The 15,958-nt window shown below is 40.7% G+C and overlaps 1 protein-coding gene across 1 annotated transcript in view; it reads left to right on the forward strand.

Moving 5' to 3' along the window:
• PATJ (PATJ crumbs cell polarity complex component) overlaps positions 1-15,958 on the forward strand; it is a 363,753-nt gene that overhangs the window by 321,811 nt on the left and 25,984 nt on the right. The window contains exons 37-42 of the mRNA XM_042951928.1: positions 522-715; positions 3,356-3,503; positions 4,608-4,694; positions 9,289-9,403; positions 10,445-10,482; positions 15,152-15,274. Of these exons, the coding sequence (XP_042807862.1) occupies positions 522-715; positions 3,356-3,503; positions 4,608-4,694; positions 9,289-9,403; positions 10,445-10,482; positions 15,152-15,274 (705 nt within the window). The remainder of the gene's footprint in view (positions 1-521; positions 716-3,355; positions 3,504-4,607; positions 4,695-9,288; positions 9,404-10,444; positions 10,483-15,151; positions 15,275-15,958) is intronic.

Raw genomic sequence — 15,958 nt, forward strand, 5'->3', positions numbered from 1 at the left:
GGATCCAGGTTCAGAAGGGTATACTTCAAGGGGGTTTCGATACTGTCAGAAATACTGGTCTCTCATTTTTTTTCCGGCTTATTCTAAAGTAGTTGTGATGTTTGCAATTAAGAGTGAGGACGTCAAATTCAATAAGCAAACTGAGTCCTAAAATGCTGACCAACACTCATGTTCATTTCCCTTTTGACCTCAATTACATGAGGCCGTTAGACCCTTCCACCCCTCCTGCTCCCTTTCACCCTCCCCCCTCCCCAACCATGTTGATTCCATAGTAGAGCTCACAGCTTTGCAAAACAGCATTACTGTGTGTACTAAGCACCCTCTATGCTTTTGGGGTAGGAGAGGATAAGGGCTACCTCCTTTATACATGAAGCAGCTACTACTGCCAATAGTTGCCACCTGCCTTGGGAACAGCTAGAAATTTCCAGAGGTTTGTCACTGGTTGGATTAAAGAGCTCCAGACAGAACCGGCATGGAGGTCTCTGCTGTCAGCAGCCCATCTCAGATGTCCATTGTTCCAGGTTAATGGAATTGACCTGAGGAGCGCCAGCCATGAAGAAGCCATCACAGCCCTGAGGCAGACCCCCCAGAAGGTGCGGCTGGTGGTGTATAGAGATGAGGCACACTACAGGGATGAGGAGAACTTGGAGATTTTCCCAGTGGATCTGCAGAAAAAGGCCGGCCGAGGACTGGGTCTGAGTATTGTTGGGAAACGGTAAGGAAATACTATGCAAGTTAGGACAGATTGGCCTTTTCCTTCAGAGCCCTAGGGAGCCTACAAACACTGAAAGGTAAAGTCTCATGTAAACTAACAGTATGGCTTCTAAATTCAACCTATCTATAAATATTAGAATGACATTGGTAATATCTCTGAGCAAGATCTTACCAAAAAAAAAAAAAAAAAAAATGTGTCATATGAAGATAGAACCTGAAGCCCAGTCAACTGAGACTATATTTGTTCCCATATAGAATAAGAAGAGACTCGGGGCGCCTGGGTGGCTCAGTTGGTTAAGCGGCCGACTTCGGCTCAGGTCATGATCTCGCGGTCCGTGAGTTCGAGCCCCGCGTCGGGCTCTGTGCTGACAGTTCAGAGCCTGGAGCCTGTTTCAGATTCTGTGTCTCCCTCTCTCTGACCCTCCCCTGTTCATGCTCTGTCTCTCCCTGTCTCAAACATAAATAAAACGTTAAAAAAAAATTTTTTTTAATAAATAAATAAATAAGTAAGTAAATAAATAAATAAATAAGAGACTCAAAAGGGTTTTTATACCTTGGAGTCACTTAGATCTGAGGCTTTACCCAAGAAATAGCTAATATCAAGAGATAGGTTTATACAGAGTTGGGTTAAGAAAATTCCGGAGTGCCTGGGTGGCTCAGTCGGTTAAGCATCTGCCTTTGGCTCAGGTCGTGATCTCACGGTTCGTGGGTTCAAACCCCACATCGGGCTTTGCACTGACAGTGTAGAGCCTGCTTGGGATTCTCTCTCCCTCCCTCTCTCTGCCTCTCCCCTGCTTGTGCTCTCTCTCAGTGAATAAATAAACTTAAAAAATTTTTAAAAAGAGAAAGAAAATTCCTCTGCCATGAATACCATGTTAATCTTATGCTGTTAACTACATCTAGCTGGTGAGTTTCAAAAACTAGCTGAATAAGTGTAGTTGAGAGACAAATTCTTTATGACAGTAGTTTTCATTAAGAAAGATGTCCCCAAAAGGTAACTTGCACCAAAAATGTAGGTAGATCCTGGTGGCTAGGCTTTTCATTTGAAGTCTGTGTCGCTTACCCATATGATAGGCATTATAGAATAATATCAGTAGATTAGAGAAGTAAGTCATATCTTGCAACTGCAATTCCAGCTTCCATGGTTTACTGGTTTTAGTTATTTGGTGTGTGTTTGTTCCAACAGGGCTGCAAGATTGTCAGGTGACGCCCCAATATGGCCTTAAATGGGTATCAACCATCGTCTTAGGGAGCATTGAAATGGTTTTATGTATATTACATCCTGTGCCTTCAAAGACTTCTGACGGCTAGCCCATTGTTTTTTTTCCAGCAGTCCAAGCTGTTATTAAAATAAAATATTAGAGAGTTTTTGAGAGCACTGATTTTGTGCCAGGTACTGTGCTGTCCTGATCTCATTCTTCAGCACTGTTAAATCGTCACTCGGAAAACGCATTACAAATCAAAAAAGTTGAGACTCATATTTCTAAACAAACTCCCTGCATACCTGGTGCAGAGCACCTGACAGAGCCCATGTTGAAGTTTGCTTACCTGTGACACATGCATATGCCTGGTGAGATTCCACAGAGAGTAATGGTTTTTACTTTATTGCCTCATAGTGGATTGATAAAACCATCTTCGTACAATACTACTATTTCAGATTGGGTTTGTAAGGAACATTCACGTTCCTTAGCCCAAAATGTTCCATTGTAAAGGATCAGGTGTATATGCTTTCACAATGCACAATTCTTTGACTTAGCAATTCCACAACTAGAAATGTATCCTAACAGTATTCTTGTAGATATGTTCTCCATTGCACATTGTTTGCAACAGCTAGTGACTGACAATAACCTCTATATTTTATCTATATATTTTACTCATCATGAAAGTAAAGAACCTCTGTAGAATCGAATACAGCCTTAAAAAACAATGAGGAAGCCCCAGGTGCTTTCTCCACTTTTTAACCTCTTGAATTTGAGACATACAAATTTATTTACTCCTCAAATAAATAATTATAATTAAAACCTTAGTAACAACAGGAAAAGGAAGAGTGATAAAACTAGAAATTGATCAGATACTAGTAAGTGAGCTAATCTATAAGGAAATAACTTGTACATTTTAAGGGGCGCCTGGGTGACTCAGTTAAGCGTCCAACTTTGGCTAAGGTCATGACCTCATTGTCCGTGAGTTCATGCCCCACGTTGGGCTCTGGGCTGACAGTGTGGAGCCTGGAGCCTGCAGCCTGCTTCATATTCTATGTCTCCCCCTCTCTCTGCCCCTCCCCTTCTTGCTCTCTCTCTCTAAGAAGTAAACATTAAAAAAAATTTTTTTAAAAGTACTATGCTTTTTAAAGTGAATTTCCATTTCATTTCACTAAGATTATCCTCTTGCAGAAATAATGCCCTTGGGCCAATAAAAATGAATTTTACAGTAGGCAGCACAAATAGGTATAAACTATTTAAAAGGCAAGCACTCTGAGGTTTATCATTTGGGAAGTTAGTGGATATAATTGGATGAGACGGCTTTGTAGGACCATTCTTCCAAGCGTTAGGATTTAGTGAAACTGTGTAGAATGTCAGTAATCTCAGATTTACTGAAGAAATACTAAATTGTGCCATTACCCACTGCTCTATGGTATTCACAGAAATGGAAGTGGAGTGTTTATTTCTGACATCGTGAAAGGTGGAGCTGCAGACCTTGATAGGAGATTGATTCAGGGAGATCAGATCTTATCTGTGAATGGGGAGGACATGAGAAATGCCTCACAGGAGACGGTGGCCACTGTCCTCAAGGTGAGTCCCCAGGCTGCTTTTTGCCTGGCTGGTGTAACTAAAGTCTGGGGACCGGGGCGGGGGACAGTTCTAAACTGGCTTGGTTATAAAATGGGTTAGACTTTCTGCTAATTCGAGTTTTAACTAGAGATCTAAACTCTGATTACTTTAACCCATCATAAACAGCTTTACAAGAAAGCTGCTATAATGACTAACAGGATTGAGGAGTAACCTCTTTGGGGATTTCTAAGCTAGTTTTTATACCTGTGAGAATCCAAGTATCCACAATTATCCTCAAGTGCATTAGATGGTATAAGTTCTCCTGGAATCACAAAATTCCTCCTTCTCTCTCTAACACTGTATTGTCGTGAATTTACCCAATCTAGCTTTTACTGCTTGAGGGACCACTAAAGATTATCTAGACCAAGTCCTCTGATTCACAAATGAAGTTTGAAAAAGTAGAGCAGCACGCCCAAGATGACAAGGGTCTGCTTGAGTGGTTTTCTCACCACGCGAGCTATTCCTCACTGAAGTCATAGGGAGGCAAAGGTTCAGAATTCCTTCCCTTCCAAGTGTCTCTGCAACATGGACCCTACCTCCTTTGGAGGAAACGGATTAATAAAAGTTCCTGTAGCTTTGCATTCAATTATAACCAGCTGCGTCTTATGCTGTTTCACAAATAGCTGTGGAAGCTTTTGCAAAGACAAAAGAATTTTGTTTATTGCAAGATCCTGATTTTCTAGTGTAGTCAACTCTTGGTTGTGACTTAGGAGAGAAGTTATTTGTAGATTATCTCCATGTCTGATTTCTCAGTCTTCCTTTCACCCACTTTTCCTTAATTATGTCACTGCTCGTGAATACTTTCATCAGAAGGGAAAAGGAAAAGAGGTGAATTGAAATGTAATCCTTTTACCATGTTTTAAAAAGTCATGAAGTCATGACGTGAATACCGCTGAGTTGGTGAATTTCTGTTGTTTTGTGTGATTTTTTGAGGACTGAATTTCCTTTTTGCCTGTTGTTTTTGTCCCCGTTTACAATTGTTGGCTGCAGAGATGAGTGGAGGCCCTGCCATGATAATTTTAGAGTATAAATGCTGGTTTTCACCTCTTTTCTTGTCTTTCCAAGTGTGCACAGGGGCTGGTGCAGCTAGAGATTGGAAGACTCCGTGCTGGTTCCTGGACCTCCTCAAGGAAGACGTCACAGAACAGTCAGGTTGTTGATGGCTTCCCATCACACTGACTCACCTGTCCCCACTGAGAGAAAGTCCCCATTTCTTAAGTGGTTGTTTGGAAATAATGTATAATATACAGCATATTCACAATACCAAGTTCAGTGCATTTTAATGTGTTTGAAATAAAAATGAAAGGTGGGATGGAAATTCATTAATCCCTAGATTTTTCTCTCCTTTATTGCCTGCCAGTGTTTTCTTAGAACTACTTTTGTTGTCCACTATTAGTTCTGTATTGCCTATGCATGCATGTACACAGCTGTGTTTATTTTAAAAAAAAAAAAAGAAAGAAAGAAAGAAGCAACATCTGGTGGCAATTTGACCCTCATTAGCACAACATTGTTCTATTCGTTCAATTAAATATTGCTATAAAGTTAACTTGTGAATAGCCACTCACACATGCTGAGGGCAATTAATGGTATATTCCTAAGAGAGTGAAGTGTGGGGGGGTTATCCTATGAGAGGGAGGCCTTAGTGGGTGACATTTTGTAGGTTAGCAAACATCTTATGTTTATTTGCAAGGCTGATGTAAGTGCCACTTTTTTTTTTTTTTTAACAAAGTATATTTCAAAGTTTTGAGGTTTTTTATTTTGTTTTAATTATAATGGCTGAGAAAATCAAGATGGTGGACTATATGTTTAGTCCCATTTGGTACATAATGAAACTGTAGAAACCTGCCTGTGACCTCCGTTCCCCTTTGTGGGTTATAGATGGGCCTTTGTTTTGAGGTTAAAAGCATGAGTTTTGGTCCTCTCCCTGGTTGCCATAGGCTTAAAGCCTCTCCAAGGCCTTTGTTCAGAAGTCGTTCTGAGTTTGTGGTTTGCATACAGGAATGCTTCTGGAATGCTACGAACTGCCTCTTTTGCTTCATTGGTATTAGAAAATAGGTGAAAAAAAATACTATTGTTCAGATAGGATCACAGACTAGGTATCTTGTCTTAGAGAATCTTGAAAGCAGTGAAACCCAATAAACATCATGTTAAGTTTAGAATATTTTATCTCTTTCATTTCTGGTCTACACAATGAGCAGCAAATATCATATCTACTAAGACACAGCGCTGCCATGGGACTCCAGGAGTAAATGGTTGATAATGATTCTAACCAGACTTGTATCAACAGTGGGAATCTCAGATGCAAAATAGTTGTCTCAGCTTCTTCCTTAGTGGAAGATTCACTTGTTGAGTGATTTCACTAATGGCTAATTTCACTAATCTAACAGGAGGTTAAATTATCCCTGAACAATCCTAGGGATAAAATTTTTCCTCTTTGGAGAATATGGGAAGGTGCCACAAAGGAGGCCCCTTTGGGTCTCACTGCAAAAGGAGTTTGATAGGTTGAAGAGAAGGCATCCCAGACAGATGGACTAGCATATACAAAAGCACAAAGGGATACAAAGGATTCCAGTGTTTTAAGAAAAGTTTGAATTGAAGGACGAGGTAGTAAGTAGAACTAGATTTCTGCCCTTGAGGAACATGTATAATAAGAAATGTCTTGGGTGATTAGTAAAGTTCACACTCAGGTTAAATGCAGAGCTAACAAATTTAGAAGGTCTATTATTAAATGTCAATAAAACCATCATCACCATTTATCTGATATATAAATGTGAGCTGTTCTATTTTGTAAACCTGAGACAAAGTATCAAAGTACCTTACCTTCTTACACAGAATTTTTACTTCAGGGGGTAGAAGTCTAACTCAGAAAACAGTAAATATGTTGTATCCTTATTTTGTCCTTAAAATTTGGCTGAGATTATATGAGAGGCAGCAGTCATATTTGGCTAATTGAAAGAAGGCTTAAAGCTGGCTGTGGAAAGGATATGTTCTCCATGATCGTGAATTGAAGACCAGCCCATGACCCAGCTGGAGAAAAAAAAGGACCCTATTCCCAAACCTATTTAAAAGCAGTCAGGACCCCCTAGGGGCACAGATTTCTTTCTGGGCAATTACAAGATGGGGAGATAAATGTCTTCTTTTGAAAGCCAAGGAGAATTGTAACTCACTGACTTGGCCTAGAGAAAGTAGGTTCATTAAGAGAGATCTTCTATCTTTGGGGGCTACCAAGCCTCTTTTATTTATTTACTTTCTTTATTTTAAGAATAGTATAGAAATTAGCTGTGAGATAGCTCAGAGGAAATAAGACTTGATTAATAATCCATAATTCATGAGTCATTTTTTTAAATGTTTATTTTTGAGACAGCGTGAATGGGAGAGGGGCAGAGAGAGAGAGAGAGAGAGAGAGAGAGAATACCAAGCAGGCTCCATGCCACCAGCACAGAGTCCAACACGGGGCCCATTCTCACAAACTGTGAGATCATGACCTAAGCCCAAATCAAGAGTCAGATGCTCAACGGACTGGGCTACCCAGGCGCCCAAGCTCCTTCTTTTAAAATAATGTCTTTCCCCAGCAACCAGAAGAGAGTATCTTTACTCTGTAGTGCAAACTGTGTAATGGAAAAACACTTGAGAAATCTTTTCCTCAGGTAACTGAGGGAATACTGCCAGGCACAGTTCATATTTATAAAGGCCTTGGCAAACACATTGCTCTAAGATTTTTTAGGCAAAAGTTATAATATTCTGTACTTCCTTAATTCTGAGTATTATAGCACTATTGATTTAAATCCTTTCAGGAAAAATATAAAAACACTCCTTTAAATATACATATCCATTGTGAAGTATATTGATGTCTATAACTTACTTTGAAATGAATTTTTAAAAATTGATGAATAGGGGTGCCTGGGTAGATCAGTTGGTTGAGCATCTGACTTTTGATTTTGGCTTAGGTCGTGATTTCAGGGTGTGAGATCAAGCCCTGCCTTGGGCTCCGTGCTGAGTATGGGGCCTGTTTAAGATTCTCTCTCTCTCTCTCTCTCTCTCTCTCTCTCTCTCTCTCTCTCTCTGCCTCTCTCCCCCAATGATACTCTGTCTCTCTAAATAAATAAAAATACACTTTAAAAAATTAAATTGGAGCACGTGGGTAGTTCAGTCAGTTAAGCTACTGCTCAGGTCATGATCTCACGATTAGTGAGTTTGAGCCCCAAATCGGGCCCCATGCTGGCAATGTGAGCCTGCTTTGAAAATAATTTTCAGGGGCGCCTGGGTGGCGCAGTCGGTTAAGCGTCCGACTTCAGCTCAGGTCACGATCTCTCGGTCTGTGAGTTCGAGCCCCACGTCGGGCTCTGGGCTGATGGCTCAGAGCCTGGAGCCTGCTACCGATTCTGTGTCTCCCTCTCTCTCTGCCCCTCCCCCGTTCATGCTCTGTCTCTCTCTGTCTCAAAAATAAATAAACGTTAAAAAAAAAATTTAAAAAAAAAAATAATAATAATTTTCAAAGTTGATGAACAGATAATGGATATGTGATAAAGAAAATACAGCAAAATATTGATTGTGGAATCTAAGTGGCATGCATATGAATGTCTACTGTATAATTCACCTTTTCTGTATTTTTTTTTAAGTTTATTTTGAGAGAGAACGTGTGCACACGTGCACGCATGAGTGGGGGAGGGGCAGAGAGAGAGAATCCCAAGCAGGCTTCCCCCGACAAGGGGCTCAATCTCACAGTTGTGAGATCATGACCTGAGCTGAAATCCAGAGTAGGACACATAACCAACAGAGCCACCCAGGTGCCCTTGTAAATTTTCATATTTAAAGAATGTTAAAATGTTAAACACCTTGCATGATGGAACTAGGGACATGAATCAAATTATAATTATCATAATTTTGAGGCATAACCTTGAAAAATTGGTAGAAAACCTTCTGTACTCTTGGTTGCATTATTTTCTTTTTACTTTTTTCTTTGGTTATATTATTTTCTGCAAGGGTCCTCCACTGTGTACATGACTCTCTTTGAGTAGCCACTAACCATATGTTACAATACATTGTAGACCTCAAATATTTATTTAAATGAATAAAAGGACAGTAATGGAAGTATAACAGATTGGGCTGGATTACTACTGACTCCAGGAAAATCTTTGAGAAAAAAATTTAACCCATTCATAAAACAACATATCTCCTTGATATTTGCTGCTTTCTCCTTCAACTGAGGAGAAAATGTCTGTTAAGATTTTATTATAGTTGTTTTACATAAACATGTATACATGATTATATGATTATATAGCTAGCATCATATATATATGTTTATATATAATCATATATATATATATGTGATGCTATGTAATCATATATATAAACACTATGTAACAGCCTAGGAAAATGTTTCTGATTTCATGTGGAGCAAGAAAAGCTTAAATTATCACAAGTTTTCAGGGCAACTGGGTGGCTCATGCTCTCTCTCTCTCTCTCAAAATAAATAAACTTTTAAAAATTATTACACATTTCCTATCCTGATGATTGAAACCATACGTAAAAGCACAAATGAAAGGGGAACACAATGGAAAAACGTCAGATGAAATTGGGTTGTGTGGTAAGAGGATGCGTAGGGCTAACTTCTGTTTTCCCTTTTAGCCTCTCTAGAATTTTCTATGATATGGTTATGGTTACTTCAGTAATTAAAGTACTAAGTCTGAATTTTTAAGAGCAAGCCCGTGTCTCCATGCAGCTGACTGCCGGCTTTTCTTTCCAGGGCAGCCAACACAGTGCACAGAACAGCTTCCACCCCGCCCTCGCTCCTGTCATCGCCAGCCTGCAAAGCCTGGTCGGCACAAAAAGAGCTACAGACCCTTCCCCCAAAAGTTCAGGTATTACTTGGACACACCTCGAGGAAAGACATGCCCAACTTTTTTAATATTAATATTTTTTAAAAACAATCTCTTTGGGGCACCCGGGTGGCTTAGTCGGTTGGGCAGCCGACTTCGGCTCAGGTCATGATCTCATGGTTCATGGGTTCGAGCCCCATGTCGGGCTCTGTGCTGACGGCTCAGAGCCTGGAGCCTGCTTCAGAATCTGTGACTTTCCCTCTCTCTCTGTCCCCTTCCCAGCTCATGCTCTGTCTCTCAAAAAATAAATAAACGTTTAAAAAAAAATTTTTTTTGAACAATCTCTTCACCTTCCTTCAGTTAAGATACTAAGTTTAAATCTTTGAACGTGTGCACATAAGCCCCAGCCTTTATGAAAAGCCCATTCTAAAGAAAGTAAACCCATAGAGATTCATTTTGGGAATTTTGCCTTAAATTTTACACATATCACGTGGTAGGAAAGCGGAAATCTAAAGTGCTTCATAAAGTGGGGGGCCTGGCTGGCTCAGTCGGAGGAGCACACGACTCTTGATCTCGGGGTTGTGAGTTCAAATCCCACATCGGGTGTAGGCACTTCATAAAGTAAAACCATTTCCAAAGAGAAAAATTTGAAATTACAGGTCACTTGAGGAAAGTTATACATGCATACACCATTGCAAGCGGAGCAGAGCAGGGTGTCTTTTTAAGTCTTTCCTTGAGTAGAGGGTTATCTTTGATTAAGGCAGAAAAATGTACAGTAAAACACTAATAGCTCACCCCCCTCAAGCCATTTAATCACCATATTCCAGGCAGCTGCTGGTACAGCCCATCAGCTTTTGTCAGACCAAATGATGATGACCACATCCATGTGAAACAGAGGGCTTCTTCAAAGTAGCCCCTAAACAATAGTTGCCAGTTTGGATTTGGGGAAAGTATGTCATGCCATTAGCTCCAGTATTCTCTCTTGAAAAGCCTAGAAAATGACACCATTTTTATGGGATAATATGAAATACTATGTTGTCTCTTAATTTTAAAAAGTTAATTGTGTTGCTTTTTTATTTATAGGCGCAGATACAGGACCAAGGACCGTTGAAATAATCAGGGTAAGTCAATTTTGCTATTTTTCTGATCTTTGTTGATTTGCATAAAATGTATATTTTCTCCTTATTATATAATTTGTTGGATTGTTAGTGTCCTCTTTTAAGTGTCACTGAAGTAATCAAATGGTCTATCTTTCATAAATAGAAAAATCAGTAAAGCCGCATCATTCACAGACCACTGTGAATCTTTGGGTACATCCCATCCACTATGTTTTGTGCATGTGTTTAAGTTTTACAAAACAACAACAAAATGGTGTCATATGGATATACTCTTGAGGCTTATCTTTTTCACTTTTATATTTTGAGAGAGAGAAAGCCAGCAGGGGAGGGGCAGAGAGAAAATTTTAAGCAGGCTCCACAACCAGCATGGAGCCCAGTGCAGAGCTCAGTCCCACCACTGTGAGACCATGACCTGAGCTGAAATCAAGAGTTGGATGTTCAACCGACTGAGCTACCCAGGCACCCCATTGTCTTTTTCACTTTAAAGCATGAACTTTTAGTCATGCTCGTATTTGTTGACGATTTCTATTGGTTGTATAGTATCCCATCATATCATGTGCTATAATTTTTTTAATCAGCTTCCTCCTACTAAACAATTAGCACATTTCTCGACTTTTGCTCGTTTATAACAACATCTTTGTATTTCTTTTTTGTCCATATCATGAGTGATTTCTTCAGGATTTGTTCCTAAAATGAAACTGGTTTTTGTTTACAAAAAAAAAAAAAAAAAAAATGTTTTTAATCTTTCAGTAATCTCTAACTCAGTGTGGGCTTTGAACTTACAACCCCAAGATCAAGGGTCACATGCTCTATAGACTGGGCTACCCAGGTACCTCTAGAAATGAAATTGTTGAGTCAAGAGCCACACTTGTTAGTTAAAGGCTTTTATACATGTTACTAAATTCCCTTCCCCAAAAGATTGTGTAATATGTATTTAAGTTCATAAAATTGTCATATCCTGATGTTCAAACTCCTGTGTGACATCCAGAATATTGGAAAGTACTTTCACTTTGGTCACTTTTAAACATTAAATTTGGGGACACCTGAGTGGCTCATTCAGCTCAGTCCAACTCTTGATTTTGGCTCGGGTCATGATCTCATGGTAGTGAGATCAAGCCTCACACTGGGCTCGCACTGGGCATAAGGCTGCATAGGATTCTCCCTCTCTTTCTCTCTCTCTGCCCCTCCCCTGCTCGCATGCACGTTCCCTCTATCTCTCTCTCTAAACATTACATTTGGGATTCAAGAAGTATGACCTTGCTATAACCATGGTTCAACTGGAGTGAAGAGATATCCAGCATAGCTTAGCTCTCTGGAGTCAATCATAGCTGTGTTTGAAGGCATTCTACCGTTTATTAGCTCTATAACCTTTGGCAAGTTACTGACTTCAGGTTTTCTTATCTGTAAACTGGGGATGATAACACCTCACAAAGTAAATCTTGTGTGGATTAAATGCGGTCATGCAAATGGTGTGCCTGGCATTGTACCTAGTGCATCATAAATGTCCAGGAAGTGACATCCATTATTAGTGATTACAACTTTAGCTAAATCTGTTTTATTTGTTCCTAGTGTCTTTCCACCAGAGTGGCAACTCTATGTTCCTATGGGACATAGGGACATATGGACATAACTTTCCTATGGGAAAGTTAAATCTACCAACATATACATAATTATGGACAAATTAAGGAAGCATTATGATGGATTCGAACAAAGCCAAGTTATTCCATAAATTTCTCCTCATTCCAAGATTTATAAAATATCATTTTATGCTTCCTTAGTCGTTTCAGCCAGTTGTTTTTTTTTTTTTACAGGCTTTTATAAAACGGCCTGCTCCTACCAACTGTATTCTCCCACAAATGGTCCAAGCAGAAAATTTGCGATGAAATGCATCTTGCCATTTTGCATGCAGGGCTTTACTATTGATGCATTCAGGAAATAAAAGCTAGAGGGGCGCCTGGGTGGCTCAGTCGGTTAAGCGGCCAACTTCCGCTCAGGTCATGATCTCGCGGTCCGTGAGTTTGAGCCCCACGTCGGGCTCTGTGCTGACGGCTCAGAGCCTGGAGCCTGTTTCAGATTCTGTGTCTCCCTCTCTGTCTGCCCCTCCCCCGTTCATGCTCTGTCTCTCTCTGTCTCAAAAATAAATGTAAGTTAAAAAAAAAAAAAAAAAGATGGGGTGCCTGGGTGGCTCAGTTGGTTGGGCGTCCAACTTCAGCTCAGGTCATGATCTCACTGTTCATGAGTTCGAGCCCCGCATCAGACTCTGTGCTGGCAGCTCAGAGCCTGGAGCCTGCCTTGAGTTCTGCGTCTCCCTCTTTCTCTTCCTCTCCCCCGCTGGCTGGCTTTCTCTCTCTCTCTCTCTCTCTCTCTCTCTCTCTCTCTCTCAAAAATGAATGGACATTAAAAAAAAATTAAAAAAAAAAAAAAAGAAAAAAAATTTTAAAAAAAAAGCTAGACACAAACGTGCTGGAAAACAGGGTATAAATTACCTGTACTAGAGAGGTCAGCATCACCATTCTTCTTTTATAGACATGATGTGGCAGCATTCGTAGTGTTATTAATAATAAAGAATGAGTCCTCACACTTATGTGACATGAGTTTTTTTGTTTTTTGTTTTTTTAAGTTTATTTAGAGAGGGAAAGAGAGAGCACATGCAGGGGAGCGGCAGAGAGAGAATCCCAAGCAGGGTCTGTGTTGTCAGCACAGAGCCCAACATGGGGCTGGATCTCATGAACCAGACGATCATGACCTGAGCCGAGATCAAGAGTCCGACACTCACAGGACTGAGCCACCCAGGTGCCCCCATGACATGAGTTTTTAAAGTTCTTTCAGGGGCACCTGGGTGGCTTAGTCGGGTAAGCGTCGGACTCTTGATCTCGACTCAGGTCATGATCTCAAAGTTCGTGAAAATGAGCCCGACATCAAATCGGGCTTTGCACTGACAGTGTAGAGCTGGCCTGAGATTCTTTCTCTCTCTCTCACTCTCACTCTCTGCCCTTCCCCCACTCACATGGCTGCTCGTGCATGCACTCTCAAAATTAAAAAAAAATTTTTTAAATAAAGTTCTTTCATACATGGTTTTTCTTGTTGTTCTTTTCCCTTTTTCCAACTTTATGAGGTAAAATTGAAGCTCACTAAGTGGTATGTATTTTTAAATGATCAATTAAAACTGTAGAAACCCTGCTACCATATAGGTCCCTTTTCCACAACCATACCACTAACATTTATGCCATAGATGTCATATGTTTACATTTAGATGAATTGAGAACCCCACCAAACAATGTTATAATTTTTACTTTCAACTGTTCTACATATTTTAAAGCCCTTAAAAAAATTGGTCTCATAGAAAATGGTTCTTTGCAGACTGAGTAATTTAGGATTTTACCCTGGATCTCATAAACGTTACGCTGTATAGACTCTGAAGAGTGTTGATATTTATGCTTTAGCAGACGATCAACCCATTCCAGTTCAGAATGTGAGTGATGGTTGACATCCCAGTTCGGTTCCGTGTCGGTCTGTCCTGCACGTGTGAAGCTTAGAATGGAGCCTGAGAAGTCTGTGTGATCCCTCTTATTGGATTAGATCCCTCTCTCAGGCTCTCTCTACTCTAGTTTTCTTCCCTTATTCTCCAGCCACCAGGAGCTCCCTTGCCTGGTTTCTCTGGCTCTGGTGGCCAGAAGAGGTAAAATGGGGCAAGATAGGTGTTAATATCAGAGAGAGTGACTCCACCTTTACAGCCCCTTGACTGGGGCTTGCCATCAGGACCAAGCTGCCAGGAAAACAGCTGAGAAATCCACCCCTTACGTTTTTTCTCCAAGTTTTGGCCCTCCACCACAATTTGTTTGAGTTTCTTTACTTTTCAGAAACCTCAGGTAGTTGTTTCCATGTTTGATAGAGTTGTTCACTGTAATGAGTCAGCAGGAGAGCGATGCCACGGACGTGCAACGCGACCAGGCTGAAACTGGAACTCATCATTCATTCTTTGAGTGATTTTTAAAATAGTAACCCTGTGCAGCAAATATGGGGAAGGCCTGGACTGCAGCCAGGATCCCTTCACTGGGGTCCGCATGAACCAGGCTGCCTCACCCAGTGATCCTAGCAAACACTTTCAGTCACATCTTACTTCTCTCCGCAAACTCGGCTGTCCCTGCAGCGGGTGTCCTCTCAGATCCTTTATTGTGATGCAGCCGTGCGGCTCTTTGAGAGCCAAGTGTGTTTGTTCACACCCAGAAGAGCATGATATGTGTGGCAGTTTAATCATAAACACCATATGAGATCATACTTGCCAAGTCTGCATCAAAATTGGCCACTAAACTGAGCTGTAACATAGGGTTGTTTTGTATTTTTTTGTTGTTTGTGCTCCTACCGTTGTCTTTTACTGAGCCTTTTCTGTAGGCCAAGACTGCACTATATCATCTCATTTAATCCTCAAACCAACATATAAAGACAGAAGCTCTAAGAGCTTAAGGAACTGCATTGAGATCCCTTCCCCCAAGCTAAGTAAGTGCTAGAACTGAAACAGGTGTTTCGGACTCCAAAGGCACTGCGTTTAACTCCTGTGTTTCCCTGGCCTCCTGCATCATGGACGGATTTTGTGCAACAGCTATCTGGGGGCAACCAGGTTGTGGGGTTTTCTTATTAAATATAGGAACATGGTGTTGTCCTTCTTTTTTAGGAGCTCAGCGATGCCCTTGGAATCAGTATTGCTGGAGGAAAAGGAAGTCCCTTAGGAGATATCCCAATATTTATTGCCATGATTCAGGCCAGTGGTGTGGCTGCACGTACACAGAAGCTTAAGGTAAACAAAAGGGGAATGGTGAAGTGCTAACAGCATGTGGTAGGAGACGAAGGTGCAGCCATGGGCACTTTGTTTAAAGTTGGAATTCCAACAGAGACCCACACGGAGGGCAAAATGCATTGGAGAAAGTTTACACCTAAAATTCATTAAGCCCCTGGGCATATAAAAATATTATTGTTCGTATCAAAGCTTCTTGATAAAAGAAGAAATTGCAGCCCTTTTTCAGAGCCTCCGATACCATTTTTAGCACTCCATTCCACCCAAAATTAATTTTCCCCCGAGAGAGATTTGACCTGAGAATCGTCCTTCAACCAGAATTAATGCTCTTATGTTTCCCCCCCCCCCATTGCCCCTCCATCTTAACTTAGGTAGAAAAATAAAGGAGAAAATATCTGGCCTCCTCATTAGAGCTTTACTGAACAGTTAATTTGTACACCCCACTATTAATGGTGAGTGGACGTATACAACACCACCATTGCCAAAATACAAAAGTGGCCTGCCGTGCCTTCTCAGGATCAAATCTGGCCCCCTTCTTGTTTCTCTGATTGGTCTGTATTTGGGGAAAGCCATAAAAATTCCTCATGTTTCTGGAACATGCATACACAGTAGAAACACGGAACCTTCACAATAGCCACAAATGGGAAATATGACTTACAAAGAATTTTAAGCATTCTTCCCAAATTT

The sequence above is a fragment of the Panthera leo genome, chromosome C1, assembly GCF_018350215.1.
Source record: "Panthera leo isolate Ple1 chromosome C1, P.leo_Ple1_pat1.1, whole genome shotgun sequence".
In the NCBI taxonomy this organism is placed as follows: Eukaryota; Metazoa; Chordata; class Mammalia; order Carnivora; family Felidae; genus Panthera; species Panthera leo.